This window comes from Trachurus japonicus, chromosome 7 (genome assembly GCF_045865225.1).
Source record: "Trachurus japonicus isolate A0001 chromosome 7, Traja_1.0".
In the NCBI taxonomy this organism is placed as follows: domain Eukaryota; kingdom Metazoa; phylum Chordata; class Actinopteri; order Carangiformes; family Carangidae; genus Trachurus; species Trachurus japonicus.
In genome coordinates, this window is record NC_140913.1 from 6,022,419 (window position 1) to 6,046,507 (window position 24,089).

Here is a 24,089-nt window from a genome sequence, read left to right on the forward strand (position 1 = left end):
GGTGCAGTTTCATGCTAGGTTTACTACCTCATGTTGTAGTTCATAGATACCACAACCCATGTATAAAACAGATTTGCAATCATCTCTTTTGGTCTAAACACAATTCTCATGAAACTTATGATCGACAAAACTCACTCTCGAGAGTGAAAAATGATTTTTTTGGTCATAAATGTTAAACCACTTTACTCACGTGGTTCTAATCTTCACAGACTCCATGAAATGATGCCTGCCTCCCAAATATTTGGTCACATGCTAACTTTTTCCTATAGTTTCCTAGAAACAAGGGGTGGGTCAACTTACCCACTGGCTCATCTTACCCCACTCTCCCCTACCTTTTTTGTGGAGTCCAGCTTTAAAATTCTGCCATAGGTTGAAGTAATGACACCCTTCATCTCATCCAGATGTCCCAGGATCTCATTAGCATGTACAGTCTCAAACCACTGTGCAAGAGGTAGCGGGCGATACGGTGGTGGCTGCTGATTTGCCGCTACCTGATGCTGAGTTAGGGCACTCCTCTTTTTATGCAGTTCACAGTCAGACAGGTATTGAATTGTGTGCCGTGCCCACTCCTCACTGTGAACTTCCTCCAGTGCCTGCTGTAGGTAACTTGAACTGTTGCCTGCAGTTCGGGGTTTCAGCATGGTCACACACTTCCTGTCCAGAGCCAGCTGTGTGGCCATAGGATCAGGTGGCATAGCTGTCAGTTTTGGTGGATTGGGTAGATGGAACCAGTTTTGAGATAAATGTTGTCTCAGCTGTCCTGTGGGTTCATAAAGACACTGGGCAATCCACTCCCGGTCAGCTGGCTTGATGACCCGCATGAACTGTTTAGGGAGAAAACTCACCCAATTTACCTCTGGTGGCCTCAGGTGGACATATTGTGGCAGGAGGAATTGCTGGAGGAGGTTGTTGTTCTGGTGGAGTAGTTTTTAATTCCTCAAAGTGCATCTGGAGACCCGGGAGGCCGGTTCGTAGTCCAACAAAAACTTTACATGAGAGTAATGGCACAAAAACGTCCATAAAACTACACAAAAACCATTTAATATTCCTCCACACTGCTCGTCCGCTGCAATCCAAGTGTCCTGTAAGGATAGTCCAGAGTTTACTCGAAACAACGTCATTTAAGACATTTTTACAGCCTATTGAATTTGCCTGGGGCGCGCTCTCGCATTCACGCGTGCCCGACTCAAACAGGTCCAAAACTACACAAAAACCCTGAAAACGATGTAATTTAGGCAAGTCTGGTCACATCCGCATGTATCCTCTATGCGTGTATCGCGTGAACATGCCCCAGGCAAATTCAGTACAGGACTGTCTAGGCTGTAAAAATGTCCTAAATGACGTCATTTCGAGTAAACTCTGTACTATATCCCTACAGGACACTTGGATTGCAGCGGACGAGCAGTATGGAGGAATTTTACATGGTTTTTGTGTACGTAGTTTTATGGACGTTTTTGTGTCGGGCCCTATTACTCTCATATTGATTTCGTTGGACTACGAACCGGCCTCCCGGGTCTCCAGATGCACTTTGAGGAATAAAAAACTACTCTTCATCAGCATGAGGGTCAAGTCAAAAATGACTGAATTAAATTTTTTGGTGAACTATTCCTTTAATATAGCTTGTTCGTTTGTCTTGTGTATGACCTTATTTCGGAAGAGTTAGTAGTGTTGGGGAAGGACGCAACATCATGACTGTGTGACACTCCATGGACACTGACGCTGTGGATGACCGCACGATGAAGAAATGTGTCATTACTTCACGCTAAAGGGGCCACAGTGAGGGAAAAATGAGAACAACAAAAGAAGAAAAAAGTCATAATTTGTAGATTAAAACAATATTTTGAGGGAAAAAGTTGTAAAATTATGCGACATTACCAGTGGTGTATTTTTTTATGTATTGTAAAAGCAGGCATTTTTCTTAATATCACAGGTATTTTCCCTCCTAAAATTAAATTAGAAATATGATTGTGTTCACAAAACTGTAACATAATTCTCATTATTTATTTTTTAAATAGTGTATGCTTATTTATGTTTAACTTGGACTGGATTTCAAGATTCAAAACAATGTAACATCGGACCTTAAGTCTTATATTAAAGCAGAAGTAAGTGATATATTTGTGTTAATATAAGTCTTAAATAGTTATATCTTCCGACAGCAATCACTTACATAGAGTGTTTGGACTGAAACACGGGTCTCTCAGTCCCTCTGCTCTGCTCTGAGCCGAAGAGAAAACATTTATCGTATCCTACAGTTTTTATCCAATGAGGAGAGAGAACGGCATGCAGGGCTGTGTGTGCAGCCAAGGGACGCCGTGAATGTGGCGACGTAGGGACGATGACTGTTATGGTGCGTTCAAGGAAACTCGTATTTTTCCGACCGTGAAGTGGTACCTGTTCGATCTGGTACGAGTTCACCGGTCGGAAGTTACGAGTGGCCGTTATAGTGACTTTCACCGGTAAAGCAGGTCGGAAAAACACGAGTGGGTTGCCTGAAACGCTACAAAGTCGTAAGTTGTGACTTGAAGCTGTAATTAACGATTTCAAAAGCCTGCCTGGTACGCAGCATTAGCGAAAACGACCGGACCACTTACTTCTGCTTTAATCAACAGTGTTTATGTGTTTTGGCATCATATTGTATTTTTTAGCCATACAATGCATTTGTTGCCATATAAAGGCAAATATGCTTAGATTATGGTAGTGACAGAAATGCGTTACTGGGTTTGTAAACTGTTACCTCATCATATTTAAATATTGAACACAACCCACTTGGTCATTTAAAGGAATGCTTTATTGATATCCAAACATATACAACAAAAACCAAAAATTGTTTTAAATTCATTTACTGTGATTTTCCAAATCCGATCCCTTTTCATAATCTACATCAGCTAGGCTCTGGCCCTAAATAAACCTTATAGTACTGTACTGCCCTCCAGCCTCTGCAGCGGCTGGCTACAAGGCTTGTGAATTGCAGGCATGTCATGTGCTGCACTTCCCATTGGCACCCAAAACAAAATCATCCTTTTCTATCCGTCAGTGACCCCGAAACTGATTGCAGCTTTTTAGAGGGGACACTTACACTGCTTAAAAAAAAAACAAAAACAGCCCTAATCTTACAGGTCGTTTAAATGGGCATTTCAGGAGTGAAAGCCAAAATAAATGTCTTAACATGTTATGTCGAGTGCATCTTGGCAAAGAAGAAAGTCAGAGACTCGATGAGATTTAGAGGCAGAGACATTTTGTAACAGATATTTCAATATTGGCAACTTGTTTTGTTTTTTTAAAACCATGGCAAATTAATTGTACAAATAATAAACCTTCTCAAGTCCACCTCTCCTGACAGAAAGCAAGCCAAAAGAAAACACAATTCACCTTAAAAGGAAAATATATTAACTACCAAAAATGATCAACACAAAGAAAATATAAAACAAGAAAATACACTCAAGTAATGATACACTGGCAACAAGTTTGATGCAGTTTCATGGAAAGTTGTGATCTTGAAAATGTATGTACTTTCATGTTTCTGGTGGCCTGACTGTCGAGAGCCGTGTCCGTTTCACCTGGACCCTGCTCTTTTGTTGGTGCACGAGAAAGTTTAATCCCACCAGGGAAGTTTTGGCTCAAGTCATACAATTACCCAAACGTCTGCTCAAATAACCTGTGACGTGAATTGTGGCTACACAATAGGCAACATCGAGACGTTTCCACAGCCTCTAAAACCCAACGTGAGGTGACTAGACGACCCCCTAATCCCACGTGTGATCAACCCTACAGCTGTGGTGCCGGGCAGCAGTGTGTGATTGTGCCAGAGCACAGAAAATCAAGCAGCTTTTTCCATGCAAAAGAAAAGTGATGGTGCTGTGCAATGCTGCTGTAAGGTTTCAGCTCCTGTCTGAAGTCTGTGAAAGCTGCAGTCGCATCGCCATGTGTGTTTGTGTCGAGGTGGTGTAGGTGAACCAACAAGAGCAGCCAAGTTTTTGTTAGTTTGGCCGTACAGTGCGTGTGTGCGATCAAGGGGATTTAGTATCGTTTAGTGTTCACAGGAGTGCATTTTGTGTTTAGGGGTTGTTGGCAAAGCTTCTGCTATGGCAGCGAGATGTTTTTTGTGGGCCACTGGACTCTCCAGCTCCCCCTTTCCTTCAATCAACCCAGTCTGTACAACTTTAACAAAAAAAAAAAACAGGAACATAAGTAAAGAAAAATCCTACCAGTCAAATTATAACAAGTGAACCATTTAAAATGAAGTAAGGCTGATAGAAGCATTGACAATCACCAGGTAGTGTACACAGCAAAGCATCTTCTCACATTAAGTTGTGTGTGTCACCAGAAGGAGGGGAGTCTCAGCCTAACCAGGGTTTAAAAAAAAGAAAAACATGTTGAATCCTTGAGAAGCCCCTGGTTTTTTTTTTTAGTTTGACTTGCAAATGCTGATGTTAACATGCTGCATCTGAGATCAAACGCACCTCCGCTTCCTTCTCGCCATGGTCTGATTAGTTCTGCACCCAGACGGGTACAAAACCACCACAGCTCCTCGTAGAGTCGGTTTCACAAACATGGGAACGTGTGTTTAGACAACACACGCCCTTCACACAGACTCCACCTCCTGTCTGTGAAACTGACCCATAGTGTTTCTTTGTTTTCCACATTTTGAAAATTTGTTTCACCTCCCTCTGCTTTTTTTTTTGACCTGCTTACTACCGTTCGGCAGCGTCGCTGACAATATATTTATTCATATATATTTATACATATTGATAAAAGTTATGTAAAAACATTATGCAAAGCAGTGTAAAATAGTTTATAATACAAAATGATTTTAAGGTTGTTTTTTTTCTGTTTTTACATCCTGGGGTGTTAACACGAGACCTCGGTCATCTTTGCATGGTTGGTGTGGTTCAACTGAGATGAGATATGCACATGCATGTAGCAGTAGTAGGTCTAAACCTAAGAGGGGTGCTTCCCACCCACCCACCCCCTTGAAAACTAACCTCTGAACTATGAGCAGATCCTGCTTTCACACGGCTGGAAAGCTAAACTGGGTACAAGTTGGGAGAGACGGGTGGAGGTTTCTGCCGTGCGGATGCGTTATTTAAGGACATGATAGTAGTCAGAAAACGGAGTAGATGTATAGAGCAGGTTAAGTGGCGTATGAACTGTCTCCCTTATGCCTGTAAAATCCTCTTCCTACACAAGTCTGCAGATATTCTGGTTCCTCAACTCTTGAGTTAGGAGCAATAAATACAGCTGCAAGGGAAAAAAGTCTGATGTGTCAATGTGGCCTGACCGACCTGCTGGGGGGCATATGACCTTTGGGATAACCACCGACTCTAAATGTACATTCTATTTAAATTTGCACTTTATCAAATGATTCTAAACCGACAGTGAACCTAGTGCTTCCAAGCCCCATAAGCTCTAGTCCCACTGTGCCGCCTCTGTAATGCTGTTTAAGAACTGGACATCTTACGATGCCTATTTTCCTTTCCTTTTCTTAAACTGATGGAACGGTAACAACCTGTTTAAAATAGGTTAAAGTTAAAGCTTAAAGTGACAACTTTTTTGGAATAATGAGGGGAAGAAGGAAAAGGCAGAACGAAAAGCATGGTTGACAAATTATTCAGATTTAGACATTAACAAAAAATGATTTTCTTCAACAGAGAGGCAGAGGGATGAAGGCCATGATGGGATCCGCTGGGTGGAGGGCGGGGCTCATCCTTCACCTCCGCCTGTTGCCGATTTTTTTTTTTTTTTTTTTTTTTACACGGCTTGGGGCGAGTGAGTGGTGGTGAGTTGGTGAGGTGGAGGGTCTAAGGTCAGGGCTGACTCTGCGATGTGCGGTGATAACAGTACAGTCTCAAGTCGTGAGGAAGGTGGCAGCGAGGAGGAGGAGAAGGTGGTATGCGTTCAGAAAGGTGGGTTCTCCTGGGTGGGGGTGGTGTCGGTGGGGGAGCTGACCACATCACCGTTCCCTCTGGGGCCAACAACCTTATACTGCAGAGGAGAGGGAGCGGAGAGATGACGACAAGAGAGAGGAAACAGAGTGTTATGGGTTGTCATAGTTAAAGGAGACATATTATGCCCCCTTTCCACAAATTAAAATAGTGCCCAGGTGTCTTAAAGACATGTCTGTGACATGTCCCGTGGATCTTAAAACAACATGCACAGATTATTAAAGGCAATGGACCTACTGCTATTACTATAGGGATGATGGCAATAGGAAATTTTGCCGAAATGTTGAACTATCCCTTTAAGTGAACAATTTAAAGGAGACATATTATGCCTCCTTTCCACAAATTCAAATAGTTCCCAGGTGTCTTAAAGACATGTCTGTGACATGCTTTGGTCAAAATCCCCCAAGGATCAAACATCACAGCTCTTTTCATCCTCTCAAAACAGCCATGTTCAGAACAGCTGGTTTCAGTGTCTGTCCCTTTAAATGCAAATGAACCACTGCTTGCCCTGCCCCTTCTACTGGTGGTATTATGCAAATGTGAAACTTAGTTACATCACTGGAAGACATCTGAGGGAACAGCTCGTAACACCACGTGGACCTAGGGAGCCTGCAAATTACAGATTTTTTTGTCAATTCTCACATTTTGGGGGCCGGAAGGCAAGACAAACACCCAAATATATGTTAAAGAGCCTTCAAAAAGTGATATTATTTTTTATATATCCATAATATGTCCCCTTTAAAACACAGAGTCATCACACTTTCAGAGAAACACCACTCCCGTCATCCTTCAGACCCCCGTCTCTCGACGGGTCACTGTCTGCTCACCTTCAGGTTCCCCACCTTATCCTCAAACGACTTGAAGGTTGGAGAGTTCCTACAGAACAAGAGGCACAAGGTGACATTCACAAACAACACACATGCTAACACATGCAATAATATCATCATATTCAAAACAGGCTGGCTAGAGATAAAAGCATCAATATCACATTTTCAGTTATCCTAGTGTATCTGCTTCTACGGTTAATCAATTCTAAAAAAAGGGACTGATGCAAATTTAATAAGTTTACACTGCAGCCACACTGCTACTGTCCTGGGCATGTTTCCAAAGAATAGGACACCATAAAAGACACCGACATTTTCTTGAGTCCCTGCTACACTTTAAACATTATTCCAGTGTTTTACAGCAGAAGCTTTTATTTTGGCTGGCTGTGAAACAGATGTTATTTAGAAAAAGAGAAACATTTAAAAGTCCATCTTCCTGTGAAGAAGATGTATCAAAAATTATGTCCTCTCTTTTTTTTTTGTTTGTTAAACCTTCACTCAACAAAAAAGAAAAGATGTCAGGGTGAAGGCAGCAGCATCACAACAGACAACAGGTGACTGCAACAGTACTTCACAGCTAAGGTATGTGTGTGTTAAACAGAAACAGTTGAGTGAGCGGATCAGTGTGTTACTTTACCTCATGGCGGGCATACTTATCGAGTGGCGGATAGAATAGTTGCTACTTTGTAAGCGTTAAAGAGGAGACAGAGAGGTGCAAGTGTTATAAAGCAAGCAGTGGCACACACACACACCCACCCACAAGTTTTACAGTTCAAGAGCTACTTCAGGTTATTAGTCAACACACTGATTCAACTCAAGATAAAATGTAACAACAGCAGCTGTCAATCAACACAACACAGTGTCTACGAGCTTGTAGAGATCTTCCATTGTCAAATAACATGCTGCTGCAATTGGGGAATTAGCAATTGATATAATGACTAATACTGACGACATAATTATTTCTAAAGATCAGCAGATATGAAAACATGCATGTAGCATATTATCACTGTAATCAAAATAATAAGGGATCTTAATCTAAAGGAATAAAATAATAAATAAAATTTGATGCAAGGCTTTCAGTCCAGAAACACCTGGAAGTCAGGGGGAGTTTGGAAAAAGCAGGAGTCAAAGTACAAGCAGCAAAACTGACAGAGCTTGACCTCCGATGAGTCGTAACTCTTCATCTGTCTGCATATTCGGTCATGTGACCGTGTGATTTAAAAACACTTGTTGTTGTCGTAACAGGACATGTGAGTCTTACCTAAAGGAATTAGAGAAAGGTAGAGCTCTGCAGGTCAAACCAAGGCAGCAGGTAAAAAAACAAAGAGGAGAGAGTGAGCCACAAGCAGAAGCATTAGGTTGCAAACATGAAAGCAGAGGACGACAAACAGGTGAGAGGCAGCAGGAGGCAAAACATACACAACGGAGCAAGGTGATAAGGTTTTCATTAAAAGCCTAGAAAATAAAAAGTGGAACATCTGATTGAATTCTATTAGAGATAGACATTTATTTCAAATAGCTCTCTTCTTTCTTCTATTTCTCACCCTTCTTTGACAATTTTAGGGAATAAAACCCCCCCCCAGATCATCCTGGGTGTAAAAGGCTTCTATCTGAAACCTGTAAACTGCTGTTCACATACAGGCGCATCTCAATACATTAGAACATCAAGGAAAAGTTCATTTATTTCAGTAGTTCAAACTCATATAGATTCATTACACAGACTGCAATATTTCATGTCTTTCTTTATTTTAATTCTAATGATTATGGATTATATTTAACGAAAACCCAAAGATCGGTATCTCAAATAATCTGAATATAGTGAAAAAGTTAACTATTGTAACCTAATGATGTCACACTCAGCAGCTCCACTGTCATGGAGCAGACTGCTGACCTCCATCATCTTCTACTTTATTGAGATGCACCTGTAGATGTACAGTTCACAACAGATGTAATGAATACTTTTTCCTTTGGACTGATTATTGGATTTTTTCAGCGTTACGACCGGTACTAAAAGTCCACGTAGGAGCAACACTGGATCGATTCGTGCACAACAAGTAGACAAAGAGCATCAGAGGGACATTTGCAACAGAAAAGAAAAGAGCTCGGATGAACAAGCAGAAAACATGCATATGCAGGCAAGTCTCGTTTTAGTGAGATAAATGAGAAGCCAGGGAACAACAGCTAACACACATTTGTCAATACACTCAGACTGCTAAGTGTCCCTTCCTCTCTCTCTCGCACACACAGAGCAAATATCTATGCTAAATGGAAACATAAACATCATTAGAGACTGTCAACAAGGCGTTGTCAGAGTTAGTGAGTCTACATCTACAGACACTGTTTCCTCTCTCAACCCACAACTGCACCTGATTGACTGATGATCAATCTAAATGTTTTAAATGACATGAATAAACTGGGCCGTGTCCCATTATCATGCTAATCTTTTCCAATTATCATACAGTCTACAGGCGTGGTTCCAGTTGTTTTCGCAGGATTCATATCACTGGGTTAAATGACACAAAAACTGGTTTTATATGTGAAACCACTTTCATTTGAGAAACCTGTTCATTTTATAAACAGTGTAGTTTGAACAGTGGGGGCTGATGGAGACAGGTCTACGGGTCATGCAAGATCTACTTTCTATTCTAGGTTAGAACACAGACGCAGCTACAAGAAGAACAAGCAGAGTGGACAGTGCAGTCGTGACTCATTATTCAGTGAATTTATCGTAGGAGCATCAAGTATCAAGGTTCAAATTAGAAAGGATGTTAACACTGAAGGTTCTTCAGCACCCTGCAGAACATGATGAGGATATTGTACATGGCTTCTGTTACCTCTATGTGTTAATTTGTATTGAATACATTGTATTGTAATTGTAACATTTTGTATCTATAACTTTGTATTAGATGAATGTATTGTGTGTTATGAGCTCTTTTCGATGACATGACTCTCCTGCTCCTCCAATCAGAGACGCAGGCACACATTTAAAACCTGTCATTCATAAAATTTCATTCCATTTGCTCTGAAGAAGACGCTAGTCGAAACGTTAGCACTTGCACCTCTATAAATTGCTGAAATTGATCGTGTGCTCCAGCATCCTTTCCTTCCTATGATTCAAATATAACCCAGGTTTCTGCCTTTGCCTCATCTCATCAGCTGCAGCTCCTGGTTTCATTTCCATCTTGCCTCCCGTTATGAAGCAACAGATTGCAACAAACTACTTTTACCTGCATTAATGGGCTGTCCACATGAACACTGCAAAAGTTTTCTTTCTTTTTTTTTTTTGTTTTGGCATTTGTCCACCTGTTTTGGGAGACCGAGAACAGTATTCTTTGGAAACGGGTTCCAGAGTGGGTACATCTCTATATTTCTATATACTGCATTTTATTATTATGTCTGTGGTGTTTTAAATCATAATTTAAAAAAGAATAATAATTAGTATTTTTATGAGTATTTTTTTTTTTTTATCAATTACTAGACATTTCAGAGACCCCATTTGAAGTAAAAAGTAAAAATCCTGCGTAGTTCCTCATCAACATTTAGTTGACCTATATTGATTGGAGTTTAAATACAGCGGGCAGGCTTTCGTGTCTGTTTTTGTTGTATTTGTTTGGCAGCGTTAGAGCGCCGCATATGCACTACAGCGTTTTAAGTTGTTTTCAGTGGATCAGTGTGTACACACATATTTCTGGAAACGAGACTGCAAATGGCAGAATGTGGCAGGCTGATCAGAAATCTGGATTGAGTGTTTACATCCCACAATATCTTGGTTTGCATTCAACTGCAATGACTGAGTTATTCTAAACTGGGTTTATCCAGGTTTCTGAAAGAAGCATTTGATTCACTTTTCACGTTTCTACACTGTCCCCTCTGCTCAGTTGTTCTTGTGGCCTAGCCAGAGAGTCGGCCATTTTGGCTCTGCAGTGCCGTACCTCATGTCGCCCAGTCTCCTGCTGATGGCACTGCCCACTGTGGTGAGAGCTGCACTGGTTTTCTGTCCCGCCTGGGAAAGAGTCTCCTGAGTCTTCTTGTATCTGCAAGTGTGGAGAGAGAATAGAGGGGGGGGTGAAGGGATGGAGGGATGAGAGAGAAGAAAAGTGGGAGCGGGAGAATGGAAGGAAAACAATTGTGAAAAGAAGAGGGGAAGAAGGAATGAAGAACAGGAGGTGGATGGATGGGAGGGGGGGAGACAGGGGAGGACAGAATGGTAAATTAGACCCAAAACACAACAAATCCATGGTCAAGCTAGCTAACAGTGATTTAAGTTAGTGCCCCGTCACACAGTGTTCACCAGCCCATGTTAGTATTCACACACACACACAGCCAGAGGTCACAGGAACTCAGGCCACAGCCACAGCAACCAAAAGACCGCAGCCTGCCTGCTTTGTATCACATGGCCCCTTTAATTTGAGATCTTACAGTCGTTTACAAAGCAAAGAGAAAGAAGATCCTCTCCTCCATCATCTAATGGTTACTTTCAGTATTTCATTCTAAAGCAGCCAGGAGTATGGAAGCAGCTATGATTCAGCATGTCCCTGATCTTTATTTCAGCGCCACGGCGAATGTGACACACACAGTACAGTGTGGTACAGTATCACAATACAACAATGAAACTATCAATGGCACATCTGGCACAGACCCCTGCGCTGATTCAACACAACAGTCCCCTCAGCTATCGCTCTGTCGGTTTAAAGGACCTGTCCACCCAACATGTTCTGTAGCTGAGCTTGGCTGAGGCAGGATGACAGAGGCCAGATGGAATGAACGCTGGTGCGGATGTTCACTGTGTCTCTGAGGACGTTCATAGTGTCACATACTGAGTGGTTTCTTCTCGAGGTGAAAAAACTGCCTTTTCCATTGCTGCTGCACACTCTGGGAGCTCGTTGAAAAACTCCTTAAAATTGGTTTCTCCACCATCCCTAAACAAATTTAAGCAACTAGTTGCTCAACAGTGTGAAATGCCTTGTTCTTGCTTTGATTGATTAATTGAATTGTTCTGCTTGTATTTTTTCTGACTTCTGTTTTGTGCACTAGGCCCCATTGAAAATGAGCGTCTCCCTCAATGGATCTCGATTTATAAATAAAGGTCAACTAAAATTAAATAATTGCCTCAATTGATCAGCCGTCCATCCTTATTGGCCAATTTACATGAAAAAAACCCCAAAAAAACATGTGACCTGAATCAACCTGAGGTTAACACTGTCTACGATGTGCTGGTGTGTGACAGGCCACCGAACCAAAACAACTTGTTGGACGAGTGGAACTCAAAATGTTAGACTGATTCAGCGAATGACTGAAAGGCATGACAGAAATGCCCCGTATCTACCCATCTCACTCACAGATAATCGGTATCAGAGGCAAAGATACAACTTTATAAGGCCTCACTTCAGTCCAAAGCTTCAAGAGCATGTGTCAGACCAACACTGTTGTCTTTTAAAGCAGCAGATAAATCTGCCTGTTTTCAGTCTCAGTGACGTTGCGTCACCTTGGGCCCTCTTTGGTTTCAGTACATTCCTGTTGTCTGCCAGCTGCTAAAGCTCCTGTTTACTCCTGTCTGACATGCACGTGTCTGGTTCCAGTTGGTACACCCAAATATTTCACGCCGTTGTGTCTGGGTGCACAGCATCCTGCTGAGGTGCATGCAGCTTGGAGAGTTTCGCTGCCCTCTCCGGGGACTGTTATCTGTCATTACAGGTGGCAGACCAATAAGTGTGAGGATTATGAATGAAAAGGAAATGCCCCTAAATTTTCTGTTTGCACCCCTGAAATTTGAAATTTGAAGTTAGGAGCCACTGTGCTCCTAGTAAATAAAGTTAGTCTGGAGCCCTGACAAAGCTGCTACATTGCTGCAGTGGTGTATGTTTAGTCAAGGTGTGGTGAGCACAGCTAACCTAATAAGAAAATGATTTACATGTACATGTACAGCAAGAGTTCAACATTCTGGAGAGTACAACTATATTTTTTTCTTACTTAGCTTTATGCTAAGCTAGGCTAACAGCCTCCCAGATCCACACTGAACACAGACCTAACACAGCTGCCAGGATTAACGTGGTCAACAGGTGTGGTCACAGTACACAAGCTGATACCAGCACGGATACACACAGAGAAATAAGCACATGAACACCAACTGAAACACACCCAGACTGCCAAAAGCAACCTACTAGACCCAACTGAACACATACTGTAATTTAAAACCTTTTTGGTCAAAATGCAAAAACCTAAAATCAAACAGATATGGAGACTCGTATCACAACATCTACCAAAAATAATATTAATATTTTTTTGCATATCAGGCAGCCCTACCACTCACATAGACTGGGTCTCAGAAACAGATGGTTCACAGAGGATGAGCAGAGAAGCTGCTGTAGCTGAGGGAAACATCCAACAAGTGTGAATTTTAGATTTCAATAATCTATATGTATATTAACAATGGGATATACTAAATGCTCTACTCTATTTTATCAGATTACATCTCAGCCTTTTCTTTTATTACTTGAAACTAAATTGATTTAAGTCTTGGTTTTGCAGCCCAGGCTCCAGCAGAAATGGGACTATGACCTAGTTAGGACCACAAGTAATAAAAAAAACAATGAAGACCTCTTGAAAACAAGCTGGCACAGGTACACCAGCTAAACATCTGCATGACCCCCCTGTCTGACTTGCAGCAGTGGTTTACAAACTTTTTTACATCATGGACCCCAAAATCGATACAAATTAGACCACGGACCCCCATTGGACAACATTTTGAAGCAAACACCATAAATACACAAATATTTGTTCTGAGAATGAACAACATTACTTTTTTAGTCAATATATATTCAAATTACGGCCAATGGCATGAATTTTCGTAAATATTGTAGAGAATTTCTGGAAAAAAGTGGTAAGATTTCAAAAAAAATTCTAGAAAAAAGTGGAAAGATTTCAAAAAAAGAAAAAAAAGTTTTAAAAAAATTCTCGAAAAAGTGGCAACATTAAAAAAAAAAAAAAAAAGTAGTAAAATTTATCAAAAAAAAAAAGTTTAAAAATTCTAGAAAAAAGTGGTACAATTTCAATAAAATTTTGGGTACCTCCTTGAACTCTCTCAAGGACCCCACTTTGAGAACCACTGGGCTAAAGTATCAGCTCAACCAAATTGCCTCTCTTCACTTTAAAGCCATACTAGTATGTCCTCCAACGTGGGAGTCTTTCCAAGCATGAAGCTGAACCTCAAACACACCTATAAAAAAACTAAAACAAAACAAAACCCCCTCCTGCAACACGCTCACATCACAGAAGCAAAGAGATGGATGAGGAAGCATGGGGGTGAGAACAGTGAGGATTACTCCCCAGAGAGAAAACCACACTGAAAGAAACCTTAGCTCATCTACAAAAACAAAACAAGAACACAAAAGAGAAAGGGGTCAACTCACGCTTCAGAGTGGGTAATGTCATCCAAAGTGGCTGAGGCAGACAGATATCTGAAGACACAACAGCAGGATAATGACACAGGGGAAGAGACACACACTAACAACAAAGCACAATTCATTTTATCCACTGCTACACCGACTTTAAAGACTTAACATTTAAACTATTACACAACGTAACACAATATCATTATAGATCAGAGGACATGAAACACTGCTAACATTTCACATGGTTCCTTCATGAACGTAACCATGGCAACTGTGACCAGAACCAGAAGTGAGTTCAACAAAGCGTTCAATGTTTATGGTGAGATGATGGTTACGTGGTGTTACTAGTAAATCCTGTCGGGCTGGACTGTTCCACCATTGTGCAGCTTGTTGCCATAATCCATATACATTTCCCACTGATGAATCAGGCTTGTGTCTACTCCAACAGGTTGTGTGACAGTGAGTGTACCCGACGGTGAAACACTTCTTTCCTGGTAAACCTCCTTCCCCAGGCGCGACAGAGAGAACTCATTTTGCCCACATCAACATTACAGAAATTAATCTAATTTACAAGGGGGGAATTTTCATTTTTCAGTATTAATACAGCTCTCTGAGCCCTTCAAGTGTCAGAAGCTGCTCACAACTCACACACAGGCAAATATGAATAATCATATCTGTCTTAAGGCTCTACTACTGCTGCTGGACCTACGTATATTGTTTTGTCTCTCCATATTGTTTAATGACATTAATGGTGCATATTTCAACACTTTTACAGGCCTAGAAAGGATATTTATCATCTGATATATTTTTTTAATAAGGCTTTAAAGATCTGTGTCACAAACCTTTGCAAGACTGGAGCAGAGAAAACTGTAACAGGATGGACGATCTAATCACCATTTATAAAGACTAATTCAGATGATAAAAATGCTATCAAGGTAAGGATTGATGTTACTTTTTAAATGTAAAGCAAAAATAATACCGATATTATAGATTATAGCCATTATAGAATATTATAATCGTTATTTGGCCAAACACCAATGTTAACAAAACAGTTATATTTTCATTATATGACCTGGTTTTACTTAGAAATTATGTCCTTGTACTATTACTCTTCCAGTGGAGGTGAAATGCTGCTTGTTGCCCTGAAGTAAATGAATAATAATAAACATAAACAGGCAGATTTCAAATGATGACACAACAACTTTGAAAACAAAAGTATTGAAAAATAGCTAAATGTTCTGCCTTCAATTTATATCTATGTTTGAACTAGGCTATATTTAAGGGATCAAAAGCAGCTATTTGTTTTTATTTTTTAAAAAGTTCATCGGCCAATATATTGGTGATCAGAATTTTTTTATTCCCTGATATCGACATCTGATATCGACATCGGCCCCCCAGCAATCAGGACCTACAAAATATGACATGATGGAATGGTTTTTCTGACGAGCTTCCCCCATTAAGAAAATTTAAAGTGAGTCTCAGCCAAACTCCAGCGTTTGCTGATAATAGGCTCTGAATTCCCTGCAGGTCCTCAGAGCTGTTCAGCTAAGTGAATCGATCCAACTCTGCTCTACAGGAAGTTGTGAGGACAAATGGATACGGCAGCAGATGGTTAGTGGAAATAGTGCGGGTTGATGAAACTAACACTAAAACGCCAGCTTAAAAGCAGACCGCAGACTTTTTATGATTAGCTGCAAAGCAAGCTTAGACAAAAGTCACACACTCACACACAACACACCGCTGGTGATGCAGTATCTAGAAAAAAAGAGGAAGCATGTTTGTGCTAAGTGCTCTATGAACTAATGGCAGAGCAGATAAGAAAGCAGAGCCCAGACAAGACTGACAGAGGAACTGCAAGCAAGCTGATTCCACATTAAATCCACATTTGAGTTACATGACATATTTACATCAAGTTATTCAACTAAAAACTGCTGCTGAACTAAAAACTGCTGCTGAAATTTAAATGATACTATCTGTACTTCATGTAAGCAGCTGGCCAATGTTGGGTAAGTTGATCTAAATTCCTCCGGTCTACTTTGGCCACGTGTTAAATCATGTGGTAAAATGCAAAAAATAAATATCGTCGTGTTCCAGATACACTGGCGGTATCATCACCAAGGTGACAAAACAAATATAAAGAAAAGCTACAGTATGTTGGAGGTGGTATAGATTATATAAACACTGTCCCAATCACATCATTTATCCACTCGCAAGCAAGTTTTAATATGTTTAGGTCTGCAGATTCACTCCCATTTGTCTATGGTTCAATCAAACGGCCTGGCTCCAAGCACCGAGTGGATGTGATGCCAACACAGGCTGTTGAAAAAGAAGACGGTCTGTAAACAATGATAAGAACGTCTGTAGTGTGCTATTAAGGTTTCTACTGGTGTTAGTGCTCCATAAAACAAAACTGTCCTGAACCTAACCCTGACAAAGGGAGGCGATTTGACAGCTATGAATAAATATCGATCTGACTGATCAGAAATCAAAGAGTGAACAGGGAGTAATACTGCAATATGTGAGGTGTTGGAGATAACATGAGGAGAAAACACAACACGAAACACTAATTCATACGCTTACACTCACCCATCAGAGATAACATCATGACCACCTGCCTAATATTGTGTTGGTCCCTTTTTCCTGCAATGACAGCCTTCTATCAGAAGCAGCATGAACTTGTTCAGCAGTCTGAGCTGGTCTGTTGGATGGGAGCACATGTGTATAAATGAGCCTGTGGCCTCTTCACCACTGTTCCCTGTAGCTCTTAGGATCAACTTTTTGAAAGATCCTGACTAGTGTTTGTCACGATACCAACATTTTGGTACCCGGTAGTCGGGTACGGTAGACATGTTTTCGAAACTTATTATTATACTTTTTCCGGTACTCATTTCCAAATAAAAAGAGAACACAACAACTGTCGAATTATTGACTTTCTTTAATAGAAAATCTTAGAACTATAACATATTGCATCATACTAGAAACTCTTCCTAAAGTTAAAAGCATTAAGTGGTCTGTTTTAAAAAATGCATATCAACTGCGTTATGTTTGAGGTCTGAGAAACACTTGACATCATTTTTTGTTATTTTGACCAGATTTGTAATTTTTAGGTAGAAATTGTTACGTCGCAGTAGTTTTATAGAATGAAACACAAGAAACGTTCCATTTAATACAAAAAAACAAACACCACACCTTATTGTTTACCCCATATGCAGCGCCACAGAATCAAGACCAAGCCCCCCCATCAACCGCAATATTCGCTCCGTTACCTTCCATCTCCAGGTAGCGCTGTTTCAACCTTCACACACATCACAGAAGAGAGGGAGAGAGAGAGAGACAGAGAGAGAGACAGAGGACATGAGAGGAAGCATGCCGAGTGGGTGATCCGCGTGTAAAAAACGAACATATCAACCAGCTGTATGTTGCATATAACAATTAAACGAGTCTGTGCCGGCGCGTCTCTCTCGACGGCGTGGCGGGGAGCATGCAGCGTCGAGCTGCAACACACACACAACAGACCCACACACAAACAACCAGGCACATGGACAGGTGGCGCTGTAACGGTGTAATAAAAGAAAAAGCAACCTTGCTTCGTTAGTGACTCGCTCACAACGCTTTGCACTTCCGGCTCAAAGTTTACAAATGTCGGGCGACTTTCCACAACGCTAGGAGCGACGTTCACCAAAAGCTACGCCTGAGCGTGCAGCAAAATGAAAGTACCGGTCCCCAATCTAAGCGCAGTATTGGTACCGTTTTAAAATGCCGTCATGACCGACCCCACCCACCCCCGGTAACCTTAGTCGTAAGTCAAGAGTACCGGTATACCGAACAACCCTAATCCTGACCGAGAAGACTGCAGTGAGAACAAGAGCGCAAAAAAGCTGTATAGAAACCGAAGAGGAAGACCCAGTCCCTGGAATCCAAACAGTGCAGAGAGACCAAATAGAGCCGCATTCTGTTCAACCTCATAAACCAGTTCCTGGTCAACAGGATCCAACCCTGTTGACTGTCAGTCCCCCCAAAAAGCTATTATGGCCTGAATACTTTATGCCTGATACATCAAACCCACTAACAGGGGCCATGATGAAGTGTTATTCAGTGTTATACTTGTAATGTTAGGCCTTAATCGATGTACAACTACAAGGGACTGAGAGTCCGTGTGGATATCTGAAATTTATGTCATGGGAGACGCAACAACAGTGTTTCCCACACATTCATTTATTCGTGGCGCGCCGCCACAAAAGAATTACGTCCGCCACGAATAAATCCCCCCCCCTTCCTGTCATAGACAGCGATCGATCTTTAATTAAATTCACCGCATAATGCTGAGCCTCCCGTATTAGTGCTTATAAACAGCACACATAGAAAAGCACGCATGCAATAACAGCGAGGTGCGCTGTGTACAAGCAAAAACTTAGAAAGCTTATGCGGGTTCCGAATCACACCCCCCCGACGACGAGTCCTCGGTCGTGCAATGTGGGCTTTGGGCAAATTGGCAGGAGACTGCTTTGCTTAGCCAAAAAACTGCCCCCGACGGACTCATAGCGTATTGAATGTGCAAGTCACAACTTGTCCACCAGAGCAGGCAGTTGTTGGATTGTGTATTTTATGAGTTTGATGAGGGAAACCAAGAAATTCCCATGAGATCCTCCTGTAAGCTGTGAGCTCGAGCATGACTTGCGGCTTACTGCTTCCGCCGTTCTAAGAAATAGCTTGTCACCGACAATTAAAAATGTAAACAAACCATCACTGCTATGACTATATAGGGAATTTATGGGCCGAGATGGGCCAATTTGCCAAAGATTGTGAACTATTCCCCATTAAAAAAAAAAAAAAGTCAGTTGGACAAATCATGGTTAAAAAACACCAAACCCATGACGTCGATATCTTAGCATACCAGCCAGCTGGGAATTAATTACACCAGCTTCCCTTGTAAAAGACACAGGAGATGGCTCTGATTCTAGACGGCTCTGGGCCAGACAAGACCCGTCTCTATTTCCTGACTTACATCAGCACAACGCTGCGTACTGTACAACCCAGTGACTGCGGTCACAGTGCACTGTGTCTGTCCACACAGCACCTCACTGTCTAGTTGAATACAGTAATTCAAAGAGAAACAGGGGTTTTTGTCTCCTTTCCAGTTGGATGTCGCTGTGTAGGAGCCTCCAACTCCTCCAAGGATTTCATCTGAGAGACCAAGTTAAAACCTCTGAAGATACTCAACTGCCATGCTACCAGAGCAGTCAGGCTGACTCTCACACTACTAGTTTTCATGGCAACCTGCCCACCCCTACCCCCCCCCCCCCTCCAAAAAGCATATTCATAATTCATAACCCATTAACTTCTTTGTGTGGTTCAGTTTGGCTTCAAGTGCAGCTCACATCCTCTCTCTCTCTCCAGCCCTCCCTCTCTGAACAACACGTGTCATGTGACTAAGCAAAACACTGTCTCTTTCTCTTCCTCTTCCTCCATCTCTCTCTCACATTCCTTTCCTCTCCTCCCACTTGTTCCTGCAACACAGCAAGTCTGAGCTGCCCGACCAGGGCGCAGACACCGAACCTATGGCTGTGTGTGTGTGTTTCCAGGCCTGAACCAAAATTCATATGCTGTGTGTGTGTGTTTTTTTTTTTAAAATAAATGTATGTTCTGGCTGTGTGGGAGAAAACATAGGTGGAAACAATGTGAGAGATGTGCGACTGTGTGTGTCTAATTCTTTCTTTGAAAACACAGAAGAGGAAATACTACCAAACCCAGTGCACCTGCTCCTATTCGTAAAGATGTGTGTTAGTGTGTGTGTGTAAAAGTCAAGCGCTGAGTCAGTGTCCTGACAGGTGAGTTTAGCTATCTGAGAGAGCTCGCCAATCCAGTTCAAATCAGAAGCAACAACACGGAAAATTCCACTAGCCTCAGTCCTCCCAGCAGCAGCAGCAGCAGCAGCAAACGAACTGATGGGTTGTTTTTCTTTTCTTTTTGCCAGCTACAAAGTTTCCTCTGGATTCTTTTCAGCTGCAGAAAACCATCTTAAAACCCTTACCTCCAACCAACTCCTGAGGACACACACAATACAACCAGACACACAGCTCAGCTAGCCCTCGTTAGTTCCAGTGCAATTATTTCTTGTAGGGATCGACCCATTTGGTTTTTGTTCCCAGGGCCAATAACTACAGAGGGCTGATTAAGGTTAGTCATTTGGGCCCGCTAGGTGCTATTCTTAATCTGTGGGGCCCCCCTTAATGCTGCAGCAGCGGCATATAAAGCATCTTAATAAAAGGCACGTCCGGGGGGGAGGGTTGGGGGGTATGTATCAGGAATGTAACCAAAATCCATACAACATACCAAATAACAACTGCAAATACCTATACACCCTAGAAGGTTTATTGCCAAAGTCGCATTATAGCGACAGGCAGCATTCCCTGGTTAAGTAACAGCCCATATCTTTAAAAACCTACATGCCCCTATAATTGTGTTACTGCTTGGGTACCGGATTTAGATTGGCGCAACACACTCAGTTTCTAACACCTGACTTCATTTCGTGTGTATGTTTTTAAGCCAAAATATCTGAGAAAAAGAAGAGTTTCACTGGAGCGCAGCCACAACCTCTTTTTCAGGGGCTCCCTCAGCTCGAAGCTGTAACTAGGAAGGGATCTTCAGGTGTTTGGAGAAACACTGTGTGTGTCCGTGTGTCAGAACTTTAAATGTAAACAGAAAGACATATATTACACAGAAATATTTTATTGCTGTATAAATATGTTTTCAAATTCAGTTTCTACTGAAAGTCACGTAATCCAAGTGAGGCTGCCACCTGGTGACGTTACAAAATGCCAAGAATTAGAAGAGTATAATTTACACCTATCTCAAACTTTTAGTGTCATTATGAAATATTTTTCTCATTTAACACCATTAGATGTAAAATCCCTCACCACATGTATGCAAGCTACAGCCTTGGTGAAATTCATGAAAATCCAAACTTAATATTTTCCATATAATAAACCTCTGGGGCCTAGAGGGATTAAAAAGATGATATAAGAAAATTAGAAAAAGTCTAAGACTTATTGGTCGTCAGACCACAGAGGATGTCTGTGTGGTGTCCCTGTTCATTTCATCAGTTGTAAGCAGTGTGTGGATATATGGTGTTTGCAACTAAGGATTTGTTTTGGGGGCCACAAACAAGAGTCAATGTTTAAGTGGCCACTCAAAAGTACTAGGGCCGAGCCCTGTAGGAAGGAACTCGTGTGTGAATAACTAGAATCAATTATGCCTAATAGGGACTAGAGAAACAAGGAATGTACTAGGCAAACGTATTTGATATGGATACGTTTCTCCTAAGAGACTATCTATTCATGCATATTTGTCTTTCCCTTATTGTTTAGCAGACTGTAGGGGTTTAAAAAAAAAAAAAAAACATGACGTGACGGTACTGGTGGATTTAAACTCATTAGCGCGAGTAAGGACGGCAGCTGAAAAAAAAAGGACGGCAGCGGGAGCAGCGCTACAAGAAAGGTAGAACACGTTCTCTGGGAACATGAGGAGCAAAAACACATCCTTCACATCATAACACTGAGGTGCACAGTGTTTCTGCCCCCCGCCCTCCGGGGCCCCTCCACACGTGGGGCCCCTAGGCTGCAGCCTAGGTCAGCCTGTGCATTAATCCGCGCCTGCCTATACTGATACCAATTATTAGTAATCAAGAAAACCGATAGCCCATATTTATTTATTATACAATGATATGCATTTGCAGTAAAATGAAAATTCTGGTGTGAAATTTTAGAATAACACACCTGTGGTTAGACTGAATACAGTATGCTGATTTTTTATTTATAGAATAACACAAACTCTGTTGTGTAATGTGTTTATTATATTTCAGTATTTCTGTTTTTTTACTGTGTGCCAGTGGATCTTATTCAGCCAACCCCCCCTAAGCCTGACACATTAAATGTTCAATTTGTGTTGTCTAGAGATAAACAAGCACAGCAAAATAAGACCAGCAACCATCAGGTGGCTTGATTATAATACAGCAAAGCCTTAGATTTTAATCTCACCTCTTTCCCATCCAATAACCTCACTTTCTTAAATAGAAAAAAAAATCTATTTTCCTTTGTAGTAATAAAAAAAAAGTTAAAAATATGAAAGAATGCTGCTTTGAGGAAGTAGAGAGGGGGGGGGGGGCAAAGAGAGGACACCTGACCTCTGGGAGAGGAAGTAAAGACCAAATGGCTGAGGCTGATAGGATGGAAGGAGACAAAAAAACTGGGAAAAGATATTATGTTGCAGAAAATGACATCATGTGAAAAACAGCAGAAAGGAAGAGTTGTACTTGTGATCTCCATGAAAAAAATCCTGCCACGTCTCCATATACACTAACCCGTCTGAGTCTATAGCACCACCTTAAAAAAACAAAGTGCTTATCAAACACTAAAGGTGAGTAACAGGCCACAGTGGGCAAACACAGGTGACTCAGTTGTGTAACTCAGGCAGCAGAGGTTAGTATGAGACACACACCAAATCCCACGGGAGTGCTACAAGTCTCGCCACATATGCAACAAGAGTCCTGATCCAGGCTGATCCCAGAGCTGTTAGGCCTTGTTCAGACGGACAGACCACACCAGAGCTCATTGTGTGCACTTCAAGTACAACTGCTCATTGTTTATTCTTTAACAAAAGTTATTTCAAACTGTTTGAGTCTATATGCTTTTGAGAATGTATTTTATATTGTGATACATCTTGTATTTATTTTTTATTTTATTATCATTATATTTATAATACCCGTTTTATTAATCTGAAACAGTTGTAAAATGCTCTTTGGTACATCTGTTATGTTCAGCTTTTGAGAGAAAATAAATCTTAAAATCATAATCTTCAAATTCATGAGCAACAAGGAACATTTAAAGGACAATTCTGGGCAAATTCAACCTGGGACTCTAGTTTCCTTATATTTTAGGTCTAAAAGAAGGATTCTGAAGATTTTCTTTTTAATGTCTCCTGTTTTGCAGTAGTTCTGTCTGTCCTTGCTTCGCCACAGCAGCGATGTATGAGAGCGGGCCGATCTTACGCTGTTCAGACTGTTTACATCCCACAACCACATTTTTTTCGAGGGGTTTGATTATTTCAAGCAAGCGAACATGTTTGTAAACGGAGCTGTAATACAAAGTCTTGCAAAGTCTTGTGCGAAGAAGAATCACATTCAAACCACCTTCGTGAGTGATTTGAATCCGATTTTTTTTTTAAAAATCGGATCTCATGTGGTTTTGGGCTGTTCAGAATGTTAAAAATCAAACTAGACACAATCTGGATGCTAAAAATCCTATTTGGGGTGGCAGTGTGAACAAGGCCTAAGAGTCTCCACAGCTTTATCGTCACAGTTGATGGAATAGCTACTTTTTACCAAATGTGTTTGACCAAGAGGATGGAATTACTCATTTCATCAGGCCTTCACTTAATCTTTCCAATTAAGTTCAGCAGAATAATGCACACTCATCCTACCATCTAATTTCACAGCATCTGATTCAACAGGAGCAAAGAAGAATAAAGAGACAGACAAATGTCCTACTCCCAGGCATTATGTTAGAGAGCAGCTGTTGAAATGTTAAAGTGTTCTCAAATATGGTTAGCAGGTGAGACCGGAGGAGCGGCGAGGGGTGGGGAGTCAGAGCATGGGAGAGCAAACACTGCAGAAGCCCAGACATCACCAGCGAGCGAGTGGCACAGTGCATGGACTCACAGATCCGAACTGGTAACCCTCTCATTCCACTCGCCCAGTTTCTCAGAGGTTCTCACATAGCTAGAAACAGAGACATGGGGGTGTTGAGCTGCAGAGGGTCAACAAGCTGGCTCAGAAAGGAAGCCAGGGTTAGCAAATCCCAAAAGATCCATTTAATATATTACGATATACCAATAATGTCAATAACTATCTCCAAGTCTTTGGAGAACCTTTTTCC

The 24,089-nt window shown here is 41.4% G+C and overlaps 1 protein-coding gene across 15 annotated transcripts in view; it reads right to left on the reverse strand.

Annotated features, from left to right (window-relative positions):
* Window positions 1-2,770: 2,770 nt before the first annotated feature.
* tpd52l2b (tpd52 like 2b) overlaps window positions 2,771-24,089 on the reverse strand; it is a 28,645-nt gene continuing 7,326 nt past the window's right edge. Inside the window, exons 4-11 of one of the 15 annotated variants that reach the window (XM_085780917.1) lie at window positions 23,873-23,932; window positions 14,176-14,223; window positions 10,699-10,800; window positions 8,028-8,054; window positions 7,404-7,445; window positions 6,770-6,818; window positions 6,497-6,551; window positions 2,771-5,982 (exon numbers count right to left, since the gene is read on the reverse strand). In XM_085780917.1, coding sequence (XP_085637043.1) covers window positions 6,543-6,551; window positions 6,770-6,818; window positions 7,404-7,445; window positions 8,028-8,054; window positions 10,699-10,800; window positions 14,176-14,223; window positions 23,873-23,932 — 337 coding nt within the window. In that variant the 3' untranslated portion in view covers window positions 2,771-5,982; window positions 6,497-6,542. Of the gene's footprint in view, window positions 5,983-6,496; window positions 6,552-6,769; window positions 6,819-7,403; window positions 7,449-8,027; window positions 8,055-10,698; window positions 10,801-14,175; window positions 14,224-23,872; window positions 23,933-24,089 lie in introns of all 15 variants that reach the window. The other 14 variants (XM_085780916.1, XM_085780922.1, XM_085780908.1 and 11 more) reach the window with 14 other exon arrangements.